The sequence below is a fragment of the Parathielavia appendiculata genome (genome assembly GCF_033297405.1).
Source record: "Parathielavia appendiculata strain CBS 731.68 unplaced genomic scaffold N657scaffold_2, whole genome shotgun sequence".
NCBI classification, from domain to species: Eukaryota; Fungi; Ascomycota; class Sordariomycetes; order Sordariales; family Chaetomiaceae; genus Parathielavia; species Parathielavia appendiculata.
This window is the reverse complement of record NW_026944221.1, coordinates 2,976,661-2,993,862: the sequence shown is the minus strand read 5'-3', so window position 1 is coordinate 2,993,862 and position 17,202 is coordinate 2,976,661. Positions and strand designations below refer to the sequence as shown.

At 55.5% G+C, this 17,202-nt stretch overlaps 6 protein-coding genes across 6 annotated transcripts; 3 read left to right on the top strand and 3 right to left on the bottom strand.

Moving 5' to 3' along the window:
- Window positions 1-3,007: 3,007 nt before the first annotated feature.
- N657DRAFT_224874 (uncharacterized protein) lies at window positions 3,008-5,134 on the top strand. Its single transcript, XM_062786297.1, has 4 exons — window positions 3,008-4,003; window positions 4,059-4,106; window positions 4,168-4,350; window positions 4,412-5,134. The coding sequence occupies exons 1-4, from the start codon at window positions 3,254-3,256 to the stop codon at window positions 5,009-5,011; spliced, it is 1,581 nt and encodes a 526-aa protein (XP_062651513.1). The 5' UTR covers window positions 3,008-3,253; the 3' UTR covers window positions 5,012-5,134.
- Window positions 5,135-7,043: 1,909 nt separating this feature from the next.
- On the bottom strand, window positions 7,044-7,517 carry N657DRAFT_678304 (ubiquitin related modifier 1; the record flags this gene model as incomplete). Its single annotated transcript, XM_062796058.1, has 3 exons — window positions 7,044-7,161; window positions 7,213-7,377; window positions 7,468-7,517. 3 exons carry the CDS (start codon window positions 7,515-7,517, stop codon window positions 7,044-7,046), a joined length of 333 nt encoding a protein of 110 aa, XP_062651512.1.
- Window positions 7,518-7,975: 458 nt separating this feature from the next.
- Window positions 7,976-10,553, top strand: N657DRAFT_612700 (WD40 repeat-like protein; the record flags this gene model as incomplete). The annotated part of the gene is made up of 2 exons (XM_062790394.1): window positions 7,976-8,107; window positions 8,172-10,553. 2 exons carry the CDS (start codon window positions 7,976-7,978, stop codon window positions 10,551-10,553), a joined length of 2,514 nt encoding a protein of 837 aa, XP_062651511.1.
- A 455-nt stretch (window positions 10,554-11,008) lies between these two features.
- N657DRAFT_653886 (uncharacterized protein) lies at window positions 11,009-11,410 on the bottom strand (the record flags this gene model as incomplete). The annotated part of the gene is made up of 3 exons (XM_062794456.1): window positions 11,009-11,024; window positions 11,096-11,216; window positions 11,302-11,410. 3 exons carry the CDS (start codon window positions 11,408-11,410, stop codon window positions 11,009-11,011), a joined length of 246 nt encoding a protein of 81 aa, XP_062651510.1.
- A 390-nt stretch (window positions 11,411-11,800) lies between these two features.
- N657DRAFT_641762 (uncharacterized protein) lies at window positions 11,801-12,982 on the top strand. The gene is made up of 2 exons (XM_062792213.1): window positions 11,801-12,108; window positions 12,191-12,982. Exons 1-2 carry the CDS (start codon window positions 11,896-11,898, stop codon window positions 12,614-12,616), a joined length of 639 nt encoding a protein of 212 aa, XP_062651509.1. The 5' UTR covers window positions 11,801-11,895; the 3' UTR covers window positions 12,617-12,982.
- Window positions 12,983-13,222: 240 nt separating this feature from the next.
- On the bottom strand, window positions 13,223-14,979 carry N657DRAFT_641761 (actin; the record flags this gene model as incomplete). Its single annotated transcript, XM_062792212.1, has 6 exons — window positions 14,847-14,979; window positions 14,691-14,721; window positions 14,483-14,538; window positions 14,348-14,378; window positions 13,514-14,285; window positions 13,223-13,454 (listed from the first exon to the last, which is right to left on the bottom strand). Exons 1-6 carry the CDS (start codon window positions 14,851-14,853, stop codon window positions 13,224-13,226), a joined length of 1,128 nt encoding a protein of 375 aa, XP_062651508.1. The 5' UTR covers window positions 14,854-14,979.
- Between the last annotated feature and the right edge of the window lie 2,223 nt (window positions 14,980-17,202).

The window sequence follows — 17,202 nt, the reverse complement described above, 5'->3', positions numbered from 1 at the left end:
CCAAGGTTGTTGCCAGCACGTGTCCTTCACCGTGACAGTGAAAGTCGGTGGATCGAACAGGTATAGCGCCAAGTGGTGAAAGTGGCATGGCGCTCTGCGGCGACCAATTGTCTGTCAAAGATTGCTCCGAATCCTGACACGGGGGATCTCCCTCAACCACAGTCCTGGGAATCGCAAAAAGGCGGAGGGGCTCCTGAAACGGAAATTCGGGGAGTGGGGTGAAACGGTACCTTACCTAGGTTACGAATCTCAACCCCAGCTTCTCCGTTTTTCCATGTTTGGCACCCTGCACACAATCGAGTGTTTTGTCTCAAACACCTCAGAGGACTTGAAATCAAAACCCTTCCTAAACCAATGCGCGTCTTCCAACGTGCTCCGCTGCATTGTTCGAGCTTGCTGCTCTGAGTAGACTCCTTAAAATACCTGATCGAGGAGTCGGTCGTCGACCACACGCTTGGATGAAAACGGATCCTGATTGGCTTGAAGCGGCAGATGGATTTATCCGACCCTGCTAGCTCCTGTTTAGCTTCTCCGGGGAAGCCATCACGGTCGCCGGGGAACTTGGGTGACCGCATCAGCGGGTCGCTGGCTGAAACGACCCAGGCTTCTGGGGTAGCATCGCAGGAAAGAGACGATGACGCTGTTGCCAACATTGATGGGAGGACACACGATGACGAGACCAACCCGACACAGTACCCGGGGATCTGGAGATGCTACGCGACCTGCCATATCCGTCCTCGCCTGCAGACTACGGAGCAGGTTGCGAGCAAGGTGATAGCTCACATTTTTGAAGACGCTAACAACAAACTGCTGCTGGCGGGGACTGACTTCCGGGGCAATCAGAAATCCATGAGCCTAGCATCGCCAGCTGCGGTTGGCTCTTTGGTTCAGAGGCGGAGAGATGGTGTGGCAAACAGCGGCCCTGCGCTGCAAAAGGACAGAACGGAAAGGGTGCCTTGGTTAGGCAAGGGAGTCCTGAGATTCTGAGAATGCAACGTCGTCATTTGGGAGCTGAGAAAAGTGCCAGCGGAGACCGATCTAAAGTGATGGGATGGATGACACTGTATGGGCGGTCAAAAGACACGAGTACTATACGCTCTGGAGAACCGAATTTCCCTGCGTTAGACCCGAAGTCATGGCGGGAGAAAAGATCGAGATAACAGGTCTGGGACCTGCAGTCCATGGCCTGTCGGGCGCGGGGTCGAGGTGATATCTGCACTGTGAGGTGCATGAGTTGCGATAGGTTTGGTAGGGTGGTAATATATGCTACGCTGCCCCTTGGCTGGGTTGAACCACACCGCAGATCGGCCAACGCAGCTCTCCTGAGTGACAGAAGCAAGAAAGTTCCTCGTCATTATGAGCGGGACAGCATCAATCCTGCCGGTGCGATTTCACAACCAACGGGATATGTCCCACAGGGGCTGACACAAACAAGCGGGTGGGCGACCGCCCATGAATTCCTGGCCGTCAAGTAGCGATTTCTTGCAGCGGGGATCTGCATCGCGACCTGCCGGGCTTCCCAGGAAGATCGACGGGGATTGCAGGAGTTAAAGCCATTCGTAGGTACTCATGTGGCCGCTTAGTGGCTTCGAGCAAACCTTGAAAACCTCCTTTCGAGAGAACTGATCGTAATGGTGATGACGACAAAAGTCCATACAGAACCTGAGGAGCAGTCAAAAATGATGAGATGAACACAGCTGATGAGATGGTTGCTTGTCCCCAACCCCCTTTCTCCGGCAATGCACGGCCCACACCGGATGCATCTCCAAGTCCCCGATGCTGCGAGTCTGCGAGAGTGCGGCGGGTAACCGTGGTCTTGGGAAGAGCAGTGCCGCGCACTCGGATTGCTCGATTGTCGTGGCCTGTGCACACATGAAGGGTAAATCGACGACATTTCTAGCTCGGCTTTCGTGATGGGCACGTGCGATGTAGGTGGAAATCACTGGGCCGCGATTTTGATTCTCCTATGTAAAAGGTGACGGTAGCAACAACCTGGATCCTCAACTAAGGTAAGAGGAGTAACCGCTATTTGGGTACCTTTTAGTGTACTGCGTAGGGTGGGGGGAAATAATGTACTAATAATTTGGGCGTTGATGGGGAACATGAGATATCCGTAACGCGTTAAACCTTACCGCAAAGGTGGGACTTAAGTCCTGGGACCCGCGCGCCGAGGAAGGTGCGAGACGACCTGGGGCCACTCAAGACCCTTGCTCGCGTATCGCCTCTGCTACCACACCTTCTGCTCATGGATGTCCTTCATTTTCCTCTGCTTCCCAGTCGTCGTTGAGCTGCTGCGTCTCAGACTCTCCGAGGAGTCATATCCACCGGAGATGCGCGATAGACGTGTTATCATGCTCTGCGCCAGATAACCGCGCCAGGAAGGGTATGTACCCGACCTTGGGCCAAGTTGAGATTGAGAGAAAAAGGGAGCTGTTAGGGGGGGAAGGGAAAATCTACGACTTGAGGGTGTTTCTGACATCTTTGGCGCCATCTCGTCCTCGTCATCCAGCCTGCAGGATCGTGTTCAAGCAGCTGCATTCTCGACCAAACACGGCAGACATGTTTTCACCACCACGAAACAATCAAGAAAGCAGCGAGCGGGACATGCCGGAAAAAGGTCTGGACTACAAGCGGCCGAGCAGGGCCGCCTGTGCTGGCCCTGCTAGCGTCGGGTACCCAGTTCAATGTCTCAGTGCTTGGACGAATTCAGGGCCCGAGGACACTGTCGACCTCGACACACCCCCGCGGGCAGCCACATAGCCTAACCGCACGCCCTCGCACCCCTCCCCACCGACTCCCTAGGTCACACAACATGATCCCGGCACCTCGATGCCGTGGCTCTAAAGTAGCCTCCGCTTCGGTGGGGGTCCTGGTACCTTGTTGATTTCCCGGGGGAAGGGGGCGGAAACAAGCAGCTGGGATGCCGACACTGTCTCCTGGGTTCAAGCCCCTGGTCTTTGTTGGGCACGAAGCACTGGAGGGTCCCTCGATTCGATGAGAGATCTCGGCCATGGCGGCCCAGTTGTTTGGCTCTCTAGATATGGGTACTGTGTACATATGTACCTCGTCCAGAAGCATACCCCCTGCTGCCATCCCGTTGCTTGATATAACCTTCGCTTCCCAGCCCAACACCGCCTCGTCCTACCGTCTTGATCAAGACGCCTCACTAGAGACCGCGACCTTACAACCATCTTCACGTTCCTGCTCTGGGCCGACTTCTGTTCTCAATAACACTTCACAATACTGAGACGACATGGCTCTCGGGAACTTGCCTCCAACCACCGCTAGCTGGGGCCGCTGGCCTCACCCTCCACACGCCGGTGCTGACTTCAACATGGTGGACGCCACTATGATGCCTTACGACTGCCGGGACGCCGCCACTGCTCATATCCCCCGCCCAGAGTTGGCTCAGCACTTTCTGCCAGGTCCATTCACTGCAGCTCCCGTGTCCTCGATACCATCCCCAGCCTCTTCTCACTACCACGCCGCTGTCACGTACAATGGATACAATCCCTACAGCCAGCCGCCGTTGCTGGATGGGCCTTTCAAATCCCACGATTGCCTGGAACGTATGCAGCCACGCGTTCTGGCCCCTGAGCCGAGTGTCGACAGGGCGGTCCAGGACAGTGCCGATGGGTTGGTTCTCGTTAAGAGGAGCCGCAGTCCATCGATCAAGAACGAGGCAAGATCAGATGTGTCGGACTCTCCATCACCCAAGGTCTGCACCCCGAACGAGCCGGCGCAAGCGCCTCGTGGCGTGCACCAGTTCAACACCGCCATCGACGAACTTGTCAGGGTAATTGACGAGAAGCGTGACATTATCGGGGCGCCGGACAAGCCAGAACCAGGGAGTGGCCTCGGAAAGAAGGAGGGAACTCAGCGAGGCCGTGCCAAGGTGAAGCGGAAACTGTTTTGCTGTGACTTTCCCCGGTGTACCAAGGCGTTTGCCCAAAAGAACAACCTCGAGACTCACCGGAGATCGCACACTGGCGAAAGCCCTTACGTGAGGACCGTCTTGTCCATCGCTATCAGCCTGATGTACTGACGGATTATCTTAGGCCTGCCCCTTCTGCCCCCACCGCTTTACACAAAGTGTCAACCTCAAGGTATGCATGATCATGTCCGACCTGTCTCAAGGTGCGAGTAAGAGCTAACGTATGGTTCTAGTCACACGTCAACCGCCATCTCGGAAAAAAGCCCTACAAATGCCCACAGTGTCCCAAGATGTTCGCTCAACCCTCGAACGTCAAGGCACACATCAAAACACACATCCCAAGGGGATCGAGAGCGGGCTGGGTTTGCCGCTTTGGAAACTGCCAGAAGGCCTTCACCGCCAAGGGAAATCTCAAGGTACATTCGCATAGTCTCTCTCCCAGCTCTATCGGTGACAACAACTTACCATGGGATTCAGAACCATCAAAACACGTACCACGGGGACGAGATCGAAGCCTTCAAGGTCAAGTTGGCCAACGTGGTCGACGACAGCATGATCTCTGAGGAAGAAAGGGAGATGGCGAGGTACATCACCGAGATCCACAACCTGGCGAACAAGGGAATCAAGGGGCGCGGCAAGGGCTGCAAGGTCAAACGAGTCATGCTCCTGCAGCCCCCGCAGCAGCAGCTGCAGCAGCTCCCATCCCCAGCGTCCAGCCCGAGCACACCCACAACCGTCGTCCACTCAGCTGCGCCGTACTCAATGTCCCTCCTACCCCACGGTCTCCCCAACATGCATACTCCGCCGCAGCAACAGCAAACGGCCGCGGCGTCGGTGTACCACGGTCACCACCACCAGCCCTTCTATCACGGCCTGAGCCACCCGGCCGCCTACAGCATGGGCCGGGGACCGCCGCCCAACATGATCTTTGGCGGACCGCTCACTCTCAACACCCGCGACGCCTACTCTCACCATGGCGCTTATGGCATGCTGGACTCGGATCAGCTCAGCGACGCCAGCAGTGTGCATGACTCCACACCAGTCATGGACCTGGCCTTTGGCGAGAGGCTGTACTGATGAGTCCGGGCGCGGAAGAACCCTGGGGTTGCATTACGATGGAAATGGGCTGGCGGGGTGGTAGGTTCTCTGTTTTTGCTTGCTTATTCCTCTCTCGCCTTGATATACCTTGGGCAGGCTGTCTGGACAAGTTTTGCGTTTATATCAGTTTGCGCTTGGTTTGGCTATCTGCGTTTATGCTTGTCTCGTCCTGTTCAAACTTGCGGAACACATTTCTTGTTTGCTTTGGTGTCATTCCTAATATGTATGTATACTCTGGCTGAACATTGGAGGCGGATATCTGTTTGCGAGCTTGTACAGTGGGAGGCGGCTTTTTGTCTTGTCACCCAAGCAGCCTTGTGGTTGTTTGCACATGGTGGAGGGCATCTGTCGTTCTGCCGGAGGGTTATCTGTCATGTTTTTCGTCTCGTTGGACTTTTTGGCTTCTATCATGTTCGCAACATCGACGGAGCACAGCACGTCTATCACGAAAAGGGAGGTTGCGTGGTCTTGTCTTTTCAAAGTAATTGCATCAATGGAGGGTATAGCGCTGTATTGGATTTACATAATGGGCGATTTTGGTTGTTTGATGCTGTCAGAGCGATGGGCTTTGGGAAACAATTTGGACGCTACGCTCAACAGCTGGATTTAGATCGGCGGTTGTACTACCTTAGCTACCATCTTAGTTTAGTCACTTGGGAGAAACACGAACAGAACAGAACATTGCCTTAACCCTGGGTTTCTTCCACGTTACACTACATTGCTCGTTCCCTTCTGAATCTTGCATTGACTTTGACGATGCAAGATCGTGCGGCTTTGACGGATGCTCCCCCCTCCCTCCCTCGGCATCCCCTTCTCTGCTCCATCTCGAGCCAAGTGATCACCCGGCATGGCCCAGACAGGTTTTACCCCGCGCGGCGAAACGTTGGTAACTTGGACCCTCGAAAACGCCTCCCTCGCGAAAAGGTGTTTCACCAAGGAGCGCAACGGCCTCGAAAGCCTTGAAAGAATTTTGAGTTCGAACTCCGCATTTAGTACTCGGCGCGGATAAGCTGTCGATCCGCACTTCTCACCAAACTTGGCTGGGAAAGAACTCGAAGTCCCCAAACATCCTCTCTGTGAGAGGGCAGCGCTAACCCGACTCTTAACTCCCTGCGCCCCACCCGGCTTGGTTTCCGGTGTCCACTTCCCTGGCCCCAGGTTCCCGTCCCGAGCTCCTAATCTGATCTTGGATATCCGTTCTTGGTATGGATGGGAGCGTCACTGTCCTGCCCTGCTCCTTGCTTGCCGTCGACGGAGGAGCTCGGCGAACCTTCGTGCCTCGTCACGAAGTCGTGGTGTGAGCAGTGCCCGTCTACCCGCTCATTGCCGGGATCACATGGTGAGCGCTATCTGTCAAGTTTTTCGACCGCGGATTTTCCCGTCTGTTATCTCACTCTGGAGACCCCAGCTTATGCGGATTCTGGGATAGGAAACAAGAGGCGAGAGAGTCCAGACGAACGGGTTTGTGTTCTATTATTTTCTACTTCGTACCCGGAAACCTCCCCCAAGAGAAGCCCTCAAACGGGGAGAAACAAATCGATGTTTGGCGGCATTTGTGGTGTTCATCCTGGCCACGGTGGAGAGGTGCCCCTCATAGCGCCCCATGTTAACTTAAACGTGACAGCCCTTGCCCACTGTTTGTTCTCATCTGACCTGGAGACACCACGCTTTCATCCCGCCGGGGGCTGCGGTTGCACAGCGTCTAGGCCCGCAGCTCGAGCAGGCCAGGTGATCGTTCGAGGCTTTGGTTGAATTCTGCGCAAAAGCAGGCTCTGGAGAGCACACCGTGTGCATATGGCTGTGTATGCACCATACCTGAGGCGTGTGCCCTGACTTGGCAGAGAGATTTCGACTGTCGTGATGGTTGGTGGGTACTTCTTTTGGTTGGGGACGTCATGTGAATGAGCCCTGCGGTGCACTGTGTAGGTGCAGCATTTATCCTGCCTTCGGGGGAAGCAGTCTAACTCCAAAGTCTCTGCAAAGTCTCCAGGTTGAAGTTCGCTTGCCCTGGTCAGCCTCCGTGTAGCGTTGAGACAAACAGAATGTTGTCTCGGGGCTGGATCTCATAGGCCTCTTCCCCTTCAAGTTCCCAGTCGGCGTCGTTGATGAGGACTAGGATGCCGGGGCGACTGCCAAGTTAGACTCGAAAAATTAGGACAATGAGCCGAGACAAGACATACATGTGGTTGTCGAGGACAAACAGCTCGGCGCGCGGGTCTTTCATCAGGTTCCTGCAGAGATGGTCGATCAGAAAGGCAATGTTGGCGGGTTTGCCGCTTCCATCGGTTGCAGGCAGCGAGATCGAGTGTCGCCGTTTGCTGTCGAAGAGCATCTCGAGACCTCCTCTGGCAATCACCCATGTTAGTTTTGAGGTGTATGAGATGTGACAAAGGACGCTTGGAGGGTAAGGTGTGTGTGTTACTTGGGGGACTCACGAGAAGTCAACTGTGATCGGGATTGTCGTGGTTTCGCTTGTGTCGGCCATGTCGATGGAGTCGCCGAAGTGAAGTCGCCGAAGAGATCGGGCAGTTGAGTGTACTATTGTAGGGTTGATTCGGGAATGAGTGACAAACTCATCCAAGATAACCGTTTGTTGTTGATGTACGGATTACTGTGGAGTGGGCACTTGTAGTGGGTCCATATCGGATTTTGATGCGCATGTACATACAGTAATTAGCCTCCAGAACTTTCAGAATGCGAGCGAATCTTACCTAGCCCGACATGGCGGCTTGAAGCATCTGTTAGTGCAAAGCCGAAATCTTGTATGTGAAATCGATCATCTCGATTGCCCCTCATAATAGACAGTTCAAGAAGAGCTGTATCATTTTCTCAAGCAACCCAAAACTCTTTCCCAATTCAGTGGACCAATCACACCTCTGGGCAGCACCTTGCCCCCTGCCAAACCGCGATGAGCAAGCAATGAGTGAAAACAAGAGTGAGAACATGACCGAAGCCGCTGTAGAGAGCCGCTACCTCTCTGCGGGAGCAAACAGATATGCTGCGGCCGCCGACTGGAGCGAGGATGGCCTCGTCGCTTTTGGATCCGACGCGAATGTTTGTCTGTGGGACCCAACTGTAAGTTTTTCACCTCGTCACTCCGCTAACTCATGATCGGATCTGAACTAATGATCCGTTTTAGGACTCCAGAGGCATCTCACATATCCTCAGCGGCCACTCTGCACATGTGCGAGCCGTCAAGTTTCTGCCCAAAGATGAAGGGTTTAGTGTTGTCCAATTGGTGACGGGCGGAGACGACAAGCAACTCCGACTCTGGGCCATAGACTCAGAGTCCGGCACTGCTTCATGTGTTCAAGTCGTGCAAGAGCACACCGAGCCCATCAATTGCATTGCCTCGGTTCCAGGCACTGCATCTGGGAACGGGGCGAGACGGATATTCGTCACGGGAGGGGCTGATGCCACTGTCAGGCTGTGGGCCTTCGATGGTGCCACCGTCAAACTTCTTCAGACAATCAAGACGACAAGGAAATACATGCCCCTGGCCGTCGCCTTGACCTCGCTTGATGATGATGGAAACGCTATCATGCTGGCCGTCGCTGGGACCACCAATGCTATCCAGATATTCACAGCCTCGGCAGCGGACGGACAAGCAGGGCTCGACTTCTCCCTGCAGGCCATCCTGCCCGGCCACGAGAACTGGATTCGCTCGCTCGACTTCATACGCGAAAATCCCGAGCAAGGCAGCGACATTCTCCTGGCCTCAGCAAGCCAGGACAAGTACATCCGACTGTGGCGTGTCTACCAGGGCACAACTCCCTCCGCCCTCAACACGGCAGGGCTCGATTTCTCAGCCGAAGCCCTGGCGCCAGGCAACAAAATCCACAAAATTACGGCTGGGATTACCAAGTACTGCATTATGTTTGAGGCTCTTCTATTCGGTCACGAAGATTGGATCTACAGCGCCCGTTGGTCTCGTGCCGTTGATGGCCGCCTGCAGCTCCTGTCCGCCTCGGCAGACAACTCACTGTCGCTCTGGGAATCAGACCCGAAGTCTGGCATCTGGATCACAGTCGCACGTCTCGGAGAGATTAGCAGAGAGAAAGGAGCTACGACGGCCACAGGCAGCATCGGTGGGTTTTGGACCGGCCTGTGGTCACCCAACGGCACCACCGTCATCACGCTCGGCCGCACAGGCAGCTGGCGGCGATGGGACTACGACGCGGCCGAGGACGTATGGAAGCAGAATTTTGCCATCTCTGGCCACATCCGGGCCGTTACGGGCATCTCGTGGTCCCGCGGCGGCGTCTACCTTCTTTCGGCCAGCTCCGACCAGACCACCCGCCTCCACGCCCAATGGGCGGCTGATGCATCCTCCGAGTCGTGGCACGAAATGTCGCGTCCGCAGATTCACGGCTACGATCTCAACTGCATCTCCACGCTAGGGCCCTCCTCCTTCGTCTCGGGCGCCGACGAGAAGCTCATGCGCGTCTTCACCGAGCCCAAAGCCGTCGCCCGCATGCTCAACCGCCTGACCAACATCACCACCGCTGACGTCTCCACCGCCCCGGACGCAGCCAACATGCCGGTGCTAGGCCTCTCCAACAAAGCCATTACCGCCCTCCCCTCCGCCAAAGACGACACTGGCCTTCTCAACCCCGCATCGAACCACAACAGCCCCGACCCTTCCGACCCCTTCTCCGCAGACCGCGACGCTGCAGACCCTGCCGCCACCCTCCCCCACCTCCAATCCGCCCTCGACATCACCCACCCCCCCTTCGAAGAGTCCCTCTCGCGCCACACGCTTTGGCCCGAGATTGAGAAGCTCTACGGCCACGGCTACGAGATCTCGTGCCTCGCCGCCAGCCACGACGGCCGGCTGATCGCCAGCGCCTGCAAGGCCAGCTCACTCAACCACGCCGTCATCCGGCTATTTGAGACGCAGCGCTGGACCGAGGTCAAGCCGCCCCTGCAGGCGCACAGTCTGACCGTTGCCCGGGTCCGGTTCTCGGCGGACGATAACATGTTGCTGAGCGTGGGGCGGGACCGGCAGTGGGTTGTTTGGGAAAGTGATTCCCGGGATAGGGGAGGCGGGTCATTCAGGCTGGTGCAGGCTAATGCCAAGGGGCATGCGCGCATGATCCTGGATGCTGCGTGGGCGCCGCCGGCCGTTGGTGACGACACGAGATTGTTTGCGACGGCGGGGAGGGACAAGCTGGTCAAAGTGTGGGTTAGGAAAGCGGGCGAAGGGTCGTTTGAGCTCGGCACGGCTGTTACTCTGGAGCATCCTGTTACGGCGCTGGATTTCGTGCCCGAGGTGACGCCGGAGGGGCTGCTGCTGCTTGCTGTAGGCACCGAGGCTGGGAAGTTGTTCGTGCTAACGCTCAAGGTGGAGGGCGCGGTGGTTGAGGTTGTCTCGACGCTGACTGTGCAGCCGGAGCTGTGCCTGCCCAAGGCGGTGCTGCAGCTTGCGTGGCGGCCGGCGAGAGAAAGCCAAACTGGGCGGGAGCTGGCAATCGCGGGCGAGGATGGTTCGTTGAGGATATACTCATTTCCTTCGTCATAAAAGGGGTGCAGGGACATAGATAGAATGGATGTCTGGGTATGATCAAATGGTGCCGTCGGGAGTATGGATGTTTGGTATGCATGGCTCATATTAGGTTATTACTGCCCACATAACGGGCTCTATCCCTCCTAATTGCCCCAAACGCCGTATTCCGCTTCCCTTCAACATCCACATGCCGTTGTGACTACCTGATATCAAAGCCAGAAACCTTTCTCACCCTGCCCGTTCTGCTCCAACGCCCCCTTTATACCCCCAGACAGCAGCGCAACTGCCAGTCCCCATTCCGGTATCATCGTCAGCCCGTAATTAACCAGTCCCGTTCACCCAGCCTTGAATTATGACCAACCTTTGCCACCTCTAGTCGTCTTTTCTTCCCTTCTCTCCCAAGCCCGACGAAAAAAAGAACCAGCCAGAAACTCCACCCCCTCAACAACGATCAAAGCTCCTTCACCGCCTCAATTGTAGTCGCTGCTGTCCTCGCGGCCACCGAGCTCAGTACCTGACCCACGCCGTCCTTGACCAACTCGGCCGCTGCCGCCGACGACTCGCACGAGTCGCCGTGCATGTAAAACCAGGCGCGGTTGATGATGAATTGAACGTGCTCGGGCAAGTAAAGGACGCTCGCGATGAAGGTGAGGGAGCAGAGCAGGAAGAGAACAGAGTCTGTTGGAGAAGGGGATTCGCATTAGTTGACATGTATTTCACAGAGATAATAAACTGGATAGGAAGGGGGAAGGGGAAAACGAACAGAAAATGAATTTTTCGACGGGCGTGTACATGTACACGCTCAGTGTCACCTCGAGCCGGTAAATCTTGAGCTGGAGCCACTTGCTGAAAGACTCGAGCGGCGAGGCCATGGCGGGCGGGTGTCCAGAGGGTTTGTCGCAAAAGGGGTTCGAACGGAAGGAGGGAGGAAGTTGTGGGTGCGTTAGATCCCTTGTCGCTGTCGTTGTTGAATGTGCTGATGGGTGCTACCCAGACTTTATCATACGCTCGTCGGTATGTTCAGGTTGCCGGTGATGAAATCTATTGTTCCGAGTCTAGTCGCTGATTCTAATGCAAATCCGTGTGGCATGCTTGAGGTCCGTTGCACCAAATCATGCTCAGGATCCGACGAAGCATTGCCGGCCGCCGAATGGGAAGGTTCATCGCAGTCTGATTGGCTTATTATTTACCCGCCAAGCTTTCATGCAGCCACCGTTTGTTGCCGGCTCTGTCGAACAACGTTAGCGGCAAGACGCGGCGCAGTGTAATGTGTAATGCACCCATCCAACAGCGACACCGCATCTAAACAAGGGCATCCAGACGACATGACTTGAGATACCTGATTAACCAAGCAGCCATGCTTCGACCCCTCTCTTGCCTTCACCTTCTGTTCCGTCCAGCAGGCTTCTGCCGGCCGCGCTATGGCTTCCCCAATCCCTGGCTGAGAAGCGGCTTCACAACCTCGACAGCAACCAACTTCAAGCAAATGCCCCCGCGGCCCAAACACCCACCCGAATCCGAAATCGAAGAGTCCTTCCTCAAAGGTAGCGGGCCTGGCGGGCAAAAGATTGTACAGAAAATACCTCCCTCTTCCACATTCCCAACCCACCCGGAACCCAACATAACCATTGACACCTTCTAAACCCCTCCAGAACAAGACAAACTCCGCCGTCCAACTAAGACACATACCCACGGGCATAGTAGTCAAATCACAGGCCACACGCTCGCGCACACAGAACCGCAAGATCGCGCGCGACTTGCTGGCCCTCAAGCTCGACGAGCTGGCCAACGGGCCCCAGTCGCGCGCGGCCATCGTGTCCGACGTTAAGAAGAAGCGGGCCGACAGTCGGGCCAAGAAGGCGCGGCGCAAGTACAGGAAGCTGGCTGAGGAGGCCGGGACCGGGGTTGGAAATAGGGTTGGGGAGATCCGAGCGAAAACCGCAACACAAGGTCGGGCAGACGAGGTAGAAGAAGAAGGGCGAGACGAGGCAGAGGAAGAAGGGGAGGGAGTAGAGACAGATAGACACGGGAAGGAGGCGGTGTCAGAGAAAGAAAAAGGGGACAAACCGACGAGATGAAAGTAATGGGATCGGAAAAGAACAATGCTAGATACCGGACCAGTACGAGGTAGACGTACGGCACGAGCGCTCAGCAGCGACAACAGGAAAGAAGACGGAGTACAGGCTGGAGTGAGGTAAGAAGGGACTGGGCACAGATACCCACAGACCGAACTCGGCCAGAGCTCAACACACGAGATAGGTGATTCCTCTATTCCGGCTTTAAACGCAACATCTGCCAGCGGCAACGGCTAGTTGCATGAGAGAGGAGTCAGCCATCACAGAGACAACCAGCGGCACAATAACGAAAAATTGTATCCTCAAGCTCTTTGGCCTACTAGTCCGCGCCGCCCTACGCACGCGCCCGCTCGCCCAGGAAACAAAGGCCGTCGTGCGTCCACATGTGCCAACGGAGAATGCTAAATGCCCACCGTTCCCTGACCAGCATCAAAACTTTTGTAAGATATGAGAATGGCCCAGGAGATACATGCGCGACGCCAAAGTCCTCCGCAGCGCGGCCAGCCCTGCCTCGCGACGATCCGGCAAGTTGCCCGAATGCTGCGCTAGAACACCTCGTAAGCCCACGTTCTCTCCAACTTGTTCTTCTTTTGGCGACTCGATGCTCACTTTAGAAGCACTTGCGGTGCACGATCGAGGGGCCGCTCTCGTCGTACTCCTGCTTCGAGATCCACATCTGCTGGAAAGTCGACAGGGAGGCGAGAATGGAACCACCGATCCAAACCGAGTACTTGCGCTCGGGAGGAGCAATGATCTTGACCTTCATCGACGAAGGAGCAAGAGCAGTGATCTCCTTCTGCATACGGTCCGAGAGACCAGGATACATGGTGGTACCACCAGACTGGAATCATGCGCGTTAGTCAAGACTTTGAGTAATCTCCCAAGGCATCTTCCGCTTACCATGACAATGTTGCCGTAAAGATCCTTCCTGACGTCGACGTCACACTTCATGATCGAGTTGAAGGTGGTGACGTGGATACCGCCGCTCTCGAGACCTAGGACAGAGGGCTGGAAGAGGGCCTCAGGAGCACGGAATCGTTCGTTGCCGATGGTGATGACCTGTCCGTCGGGAAGCTCGTACGACTTCTCCAGGCTGGAGCTCTGGGCGGCGGTCTGAATCTCCTGCTCGAAGTCGAGGGCAACGTAACAGAGCTTCTCCTTGATGTCACGGACGATTTCACGCTCGGCCGTGGTCGAGAAGGTGTAACCGCGCTCAGCGAGAATCTTCATCAGGTAGTCCGTCAGGTCACGGCCAGCCATGTCGACACGGGCAATGGCGTGCGGGAGCGAGAAACCCTCGTAGATGGGCACGACGTGGGTGACACCGTCACCCGAGTCAAGCACGATACCCGTGGTACGACCCGAGGCGTAGAGCGACAGGACGGCCTGGATGGAGACGTAGAAGGCAGGGGCGTTGAAGGTCTCGAAGACAATCTGCGTCATCTTCTCGCGGTTGCTCTTGGGGTTGATGGGAGCCTCGGTCAGCAGTACGGGGTGCTCCTCGGGAGCAACACGGAGCTCGTTGTAAAAGGTGTGGTGCCAGATCTTCTCCATGTCGTCCCAGTTGGTGACGACACCGTGCTCGATGGGGTAGCGCAGCGTCAGGATACCACGCTTGGACTGAGCCTCATCACCGACGTACGAGTCCTTTTGCCCCATGCCGATCATGATACTAGCCGGGTGTTAGTTTGCTGGTCTCGAACGTCGCAGAATAGTTCGGGGATCCAAGCCTACCCATGGTGACGGGGACGACCGACGATGGACGCTGCATGTGAGAGTTAATCGGTCTGCGTTTCCCCCAACAGCAGCTTGATGAAGCGAGCTCGGCTTATCGCCGACCAAGCTCGAAATCGGGTGTGCGAAACTTACGGAAAACAGCGCGCGGCGCATCGTCACCAGCGAAACCGGCCTTGCACATGCCGGAGCTAGTTGCATGTTAGCTCGGCCCCTCCGAGAACCTCCATTGTGAAGGCTCTTGTGAACTCAGCGATTACGCGGGGGGGAACGGGTGGGCCGAAGCTGACGATGCTCCGCCCGCGGCCGCAGAGTTGGTGAAAATTCAAGGGGTCGGGCTTACCCATTGTCGATGACGAGGGCAGCAACTTCTTCTAAAGAGAAGAGGTTCCATCAGCAGATGTTCAGCTAATGAGATGTATGCAGCGCACGCGCCGGGCTTGATGCCGCCCGAGCAGCAGGAGGTCGGGCTTCAGGGACTGCAGGCTGCCGGACTTACCCTCCATCTTGTGAGACTGAAAAGGCGCGAAAAGCGAAGTAAAGAGAATTAATTAATCAGCTAGTGCGATCCCCAAATCGGCAGTGCTGTTCGTGATGGTATTGTCGCGGGTAACGCAGCAGAGGCAAGAGGAAGAGATGGCTGGAGGCGCCGCGCGAGGTTGGAAAGGAGGTGAATTAAAAGGTCAGTGCTTGAGTTGGCGTGGGTTGAGAGGGGGAATATGTGTGCGGGTGGAGAGGAAGGAAAGGCTTGGGTCCCTGCGCCCCATGCGACTATGGAAGCCGGGAAATGCTGTGGGGCAGGCGGTGTGGGATATGGTGGGGTAGGTTTGGACAGACGAGACTGCCTCATTGGCAGAAGGGAAGGGTTTGCTGTCACCATTTACGCTGACGGGCTTGTTGAAAACGAGGTGCCTGGCGGAATGGCCTCACCTGGCGTAACTTGCCGTGGCTGGGGAGATGGCAATTCCGAGTCAATTTGCAAAGACTTGTAACTATCCGTAGGGTTTATGATTCCATAAGGCAGCAAATAACAGCATGCTTTCCGCGTCATGGCCCAGGCAATCGTATTTCTGCCAGGAGCACCGACTTTGGAAGAGTATGTGGCACAAGACTACGGTGCAGCATCGCTGATAACACAGCAACTCTTGGCAGATAGTGTCTCGCTACTACGTATCACGAGTTTGTAGTGAAGAGTTTGAAGTTGCGGTGCACTAAAGGCGAAGGCGCCGCCATCTCTTGGCCAAGCAGGCATCGCTTTTTCGTTCTTTGAACTGGTCCTGACCCCAAGTTGATTTCTCAGCAGCCTGGCGAGGTCTACGTATGTTTCTTGGCAGTGATGAACGTGAACCTCGAGAAAACAATACAGACAAGGAACACGGTGACTGGACTTACTTGGAGGAGCAGCTTGAAGCCGGATGGTCCTAAAAACACCTCCTCAGGCTCATCTGGACCGCAACACACAGTACAGCTCCGCATGCAGAAGCCTGGATTACAAATAGGGGCTGACGTACGCCGTACCCAGACCAGGCAGTCGTCAATATCAGGGCGTTAGTTACACCAAACTGACATACTGTATGCAGCATACGCGTTTAACAATTGGGCATGTCGGAATGGCTACGATGAAACCGTGCTGTAATGGCTGTTAATACGAAGGTAGGGGGCTGAAATAACAGCAGTAGGCCGGTACCGACAAGGGTAGTTGTCAGGTCTCTCTTTGTACCCAACCAACACAACAAAACGCGATCTCTTCAACGCGCCTCTTCAACGTGCCTCTTCTGACCGAGATGGAGCCCTCCGAAGATAATCCAGAGCTGCGACAAATCCGGCAGACTATAGACCGGATTGAGCAGCAGCAGCGGCTCAACAGCAGCAACTTCAGCAACTTCTTCAGCGACAAGAGGAGCTTGAACGCACAATCCGACCTTCCACCCCTTCTGGGCGCGCCGGTGACTTGAATCGGGATCAACGCCGTGGGATACGCCTGCTACGAGAGATAGGATGGTCCTTGGAGAGGATCAAGACCTATACTGGCGCTACAATGGGCCAGGTTCGATATGCGATATCTGCAGCACAAGCAACTCCTCGAAAACGATCTGGCCGGCCTGGTATGTTAACTGCGGCCCAAATTGACGAGCTTATTGAATTCGTCACCTCTTCAAAGGAAGGTCGACGGATGCCGTGGAAGAAGCTACCTGAAGCAATGGGCTGGAATGTCACACATTACGCTGTTCGTTACGCGCTCCGTCGTGCTGGTTTCAAGAGATACGTCGCTCGTCGAAAACCACCAATCTCAGAGGCAACCCGAATCAAGCGGCTCGAGTGGTGTAAAGAGCGAGAGCACTGGACAGTTGAAGATTGGGCAATGATTCTTTGGAGTGACGAGAGCTGGATTACCGGTGGCCAGTATCGTAAAACATACGTTATACGACGACCCGATGAAGAGCTTGACCCGACCTGTATCGTGGAACGGGAGCCTAAGCGGCGAGGTTGGATGTTTTGGGGTTGCTTTTCTGGGCATGCTGGCAAGGGACCTGGGATCTTCTGGGAGAAAGATTGGGGGTCGATCTCTTCGGAATCATACATCCAGCATACTATTCCTGTCATTGAAGGATGGTACAATCTCCACGAAGGGCACATCTTCATGCAAGATGGTGCCCCAGGCCACGCTGCACAACCAACTAAACTGGAACTTCTTGAGAGGGGCATTGAAGTCCTGGAATGGCCACCATACAGTCCCGATCTGAACCCAATCGAGAATGTATGGAACTGGATGAAGGACTATTTGGAGAAAAACTTCCCAGAAAAGACGGCATATGATCAACTTCGCATTGCTGTGAAAGAGGCATGGGAAAAGG

Excerpts from the sequence above, each read along its gene's own strand:
- N657DRAFT_224874 (XM_062786297.1), top strand. The coding sequence starts at position 3,254 with ATGGCTCTCGGGAACTTGCCTCCAACCACCGCTAGCTGGGGCCGCTGG. Across the intron at positions 4,004-4,058 it reads ACACTGGCGAAAGCCCTTAC|GCCTGCCCCTTCTGCCCCCA; the intron begins GTGAGGACCGTC and ends GGATTATCTTAG. Across the intron at positions 4,107-4,167 it reads CACAAAGTGTCAACCTCAAG|TCACACGTCAACCGCCATCT; the intron begins GTATGCATGATC and ends GTATGGTTCTAG.
- N657DRAFT_641762 (XM_062792213.1), top strand. The coding sequence starts at position 11,896 with ATGCTTCGACCCCTCTCTTGCCTTCACCTTCTGTTCCGTCCAGCAGGC. Across the intron at positions 12,109-12,190 it reads GGCCTGGCGGGCAAAAGATT|AACAAGACAAACTCCGCCGT; the intron begins GTACAGAAAATA and ends AAACCCCTCCAG.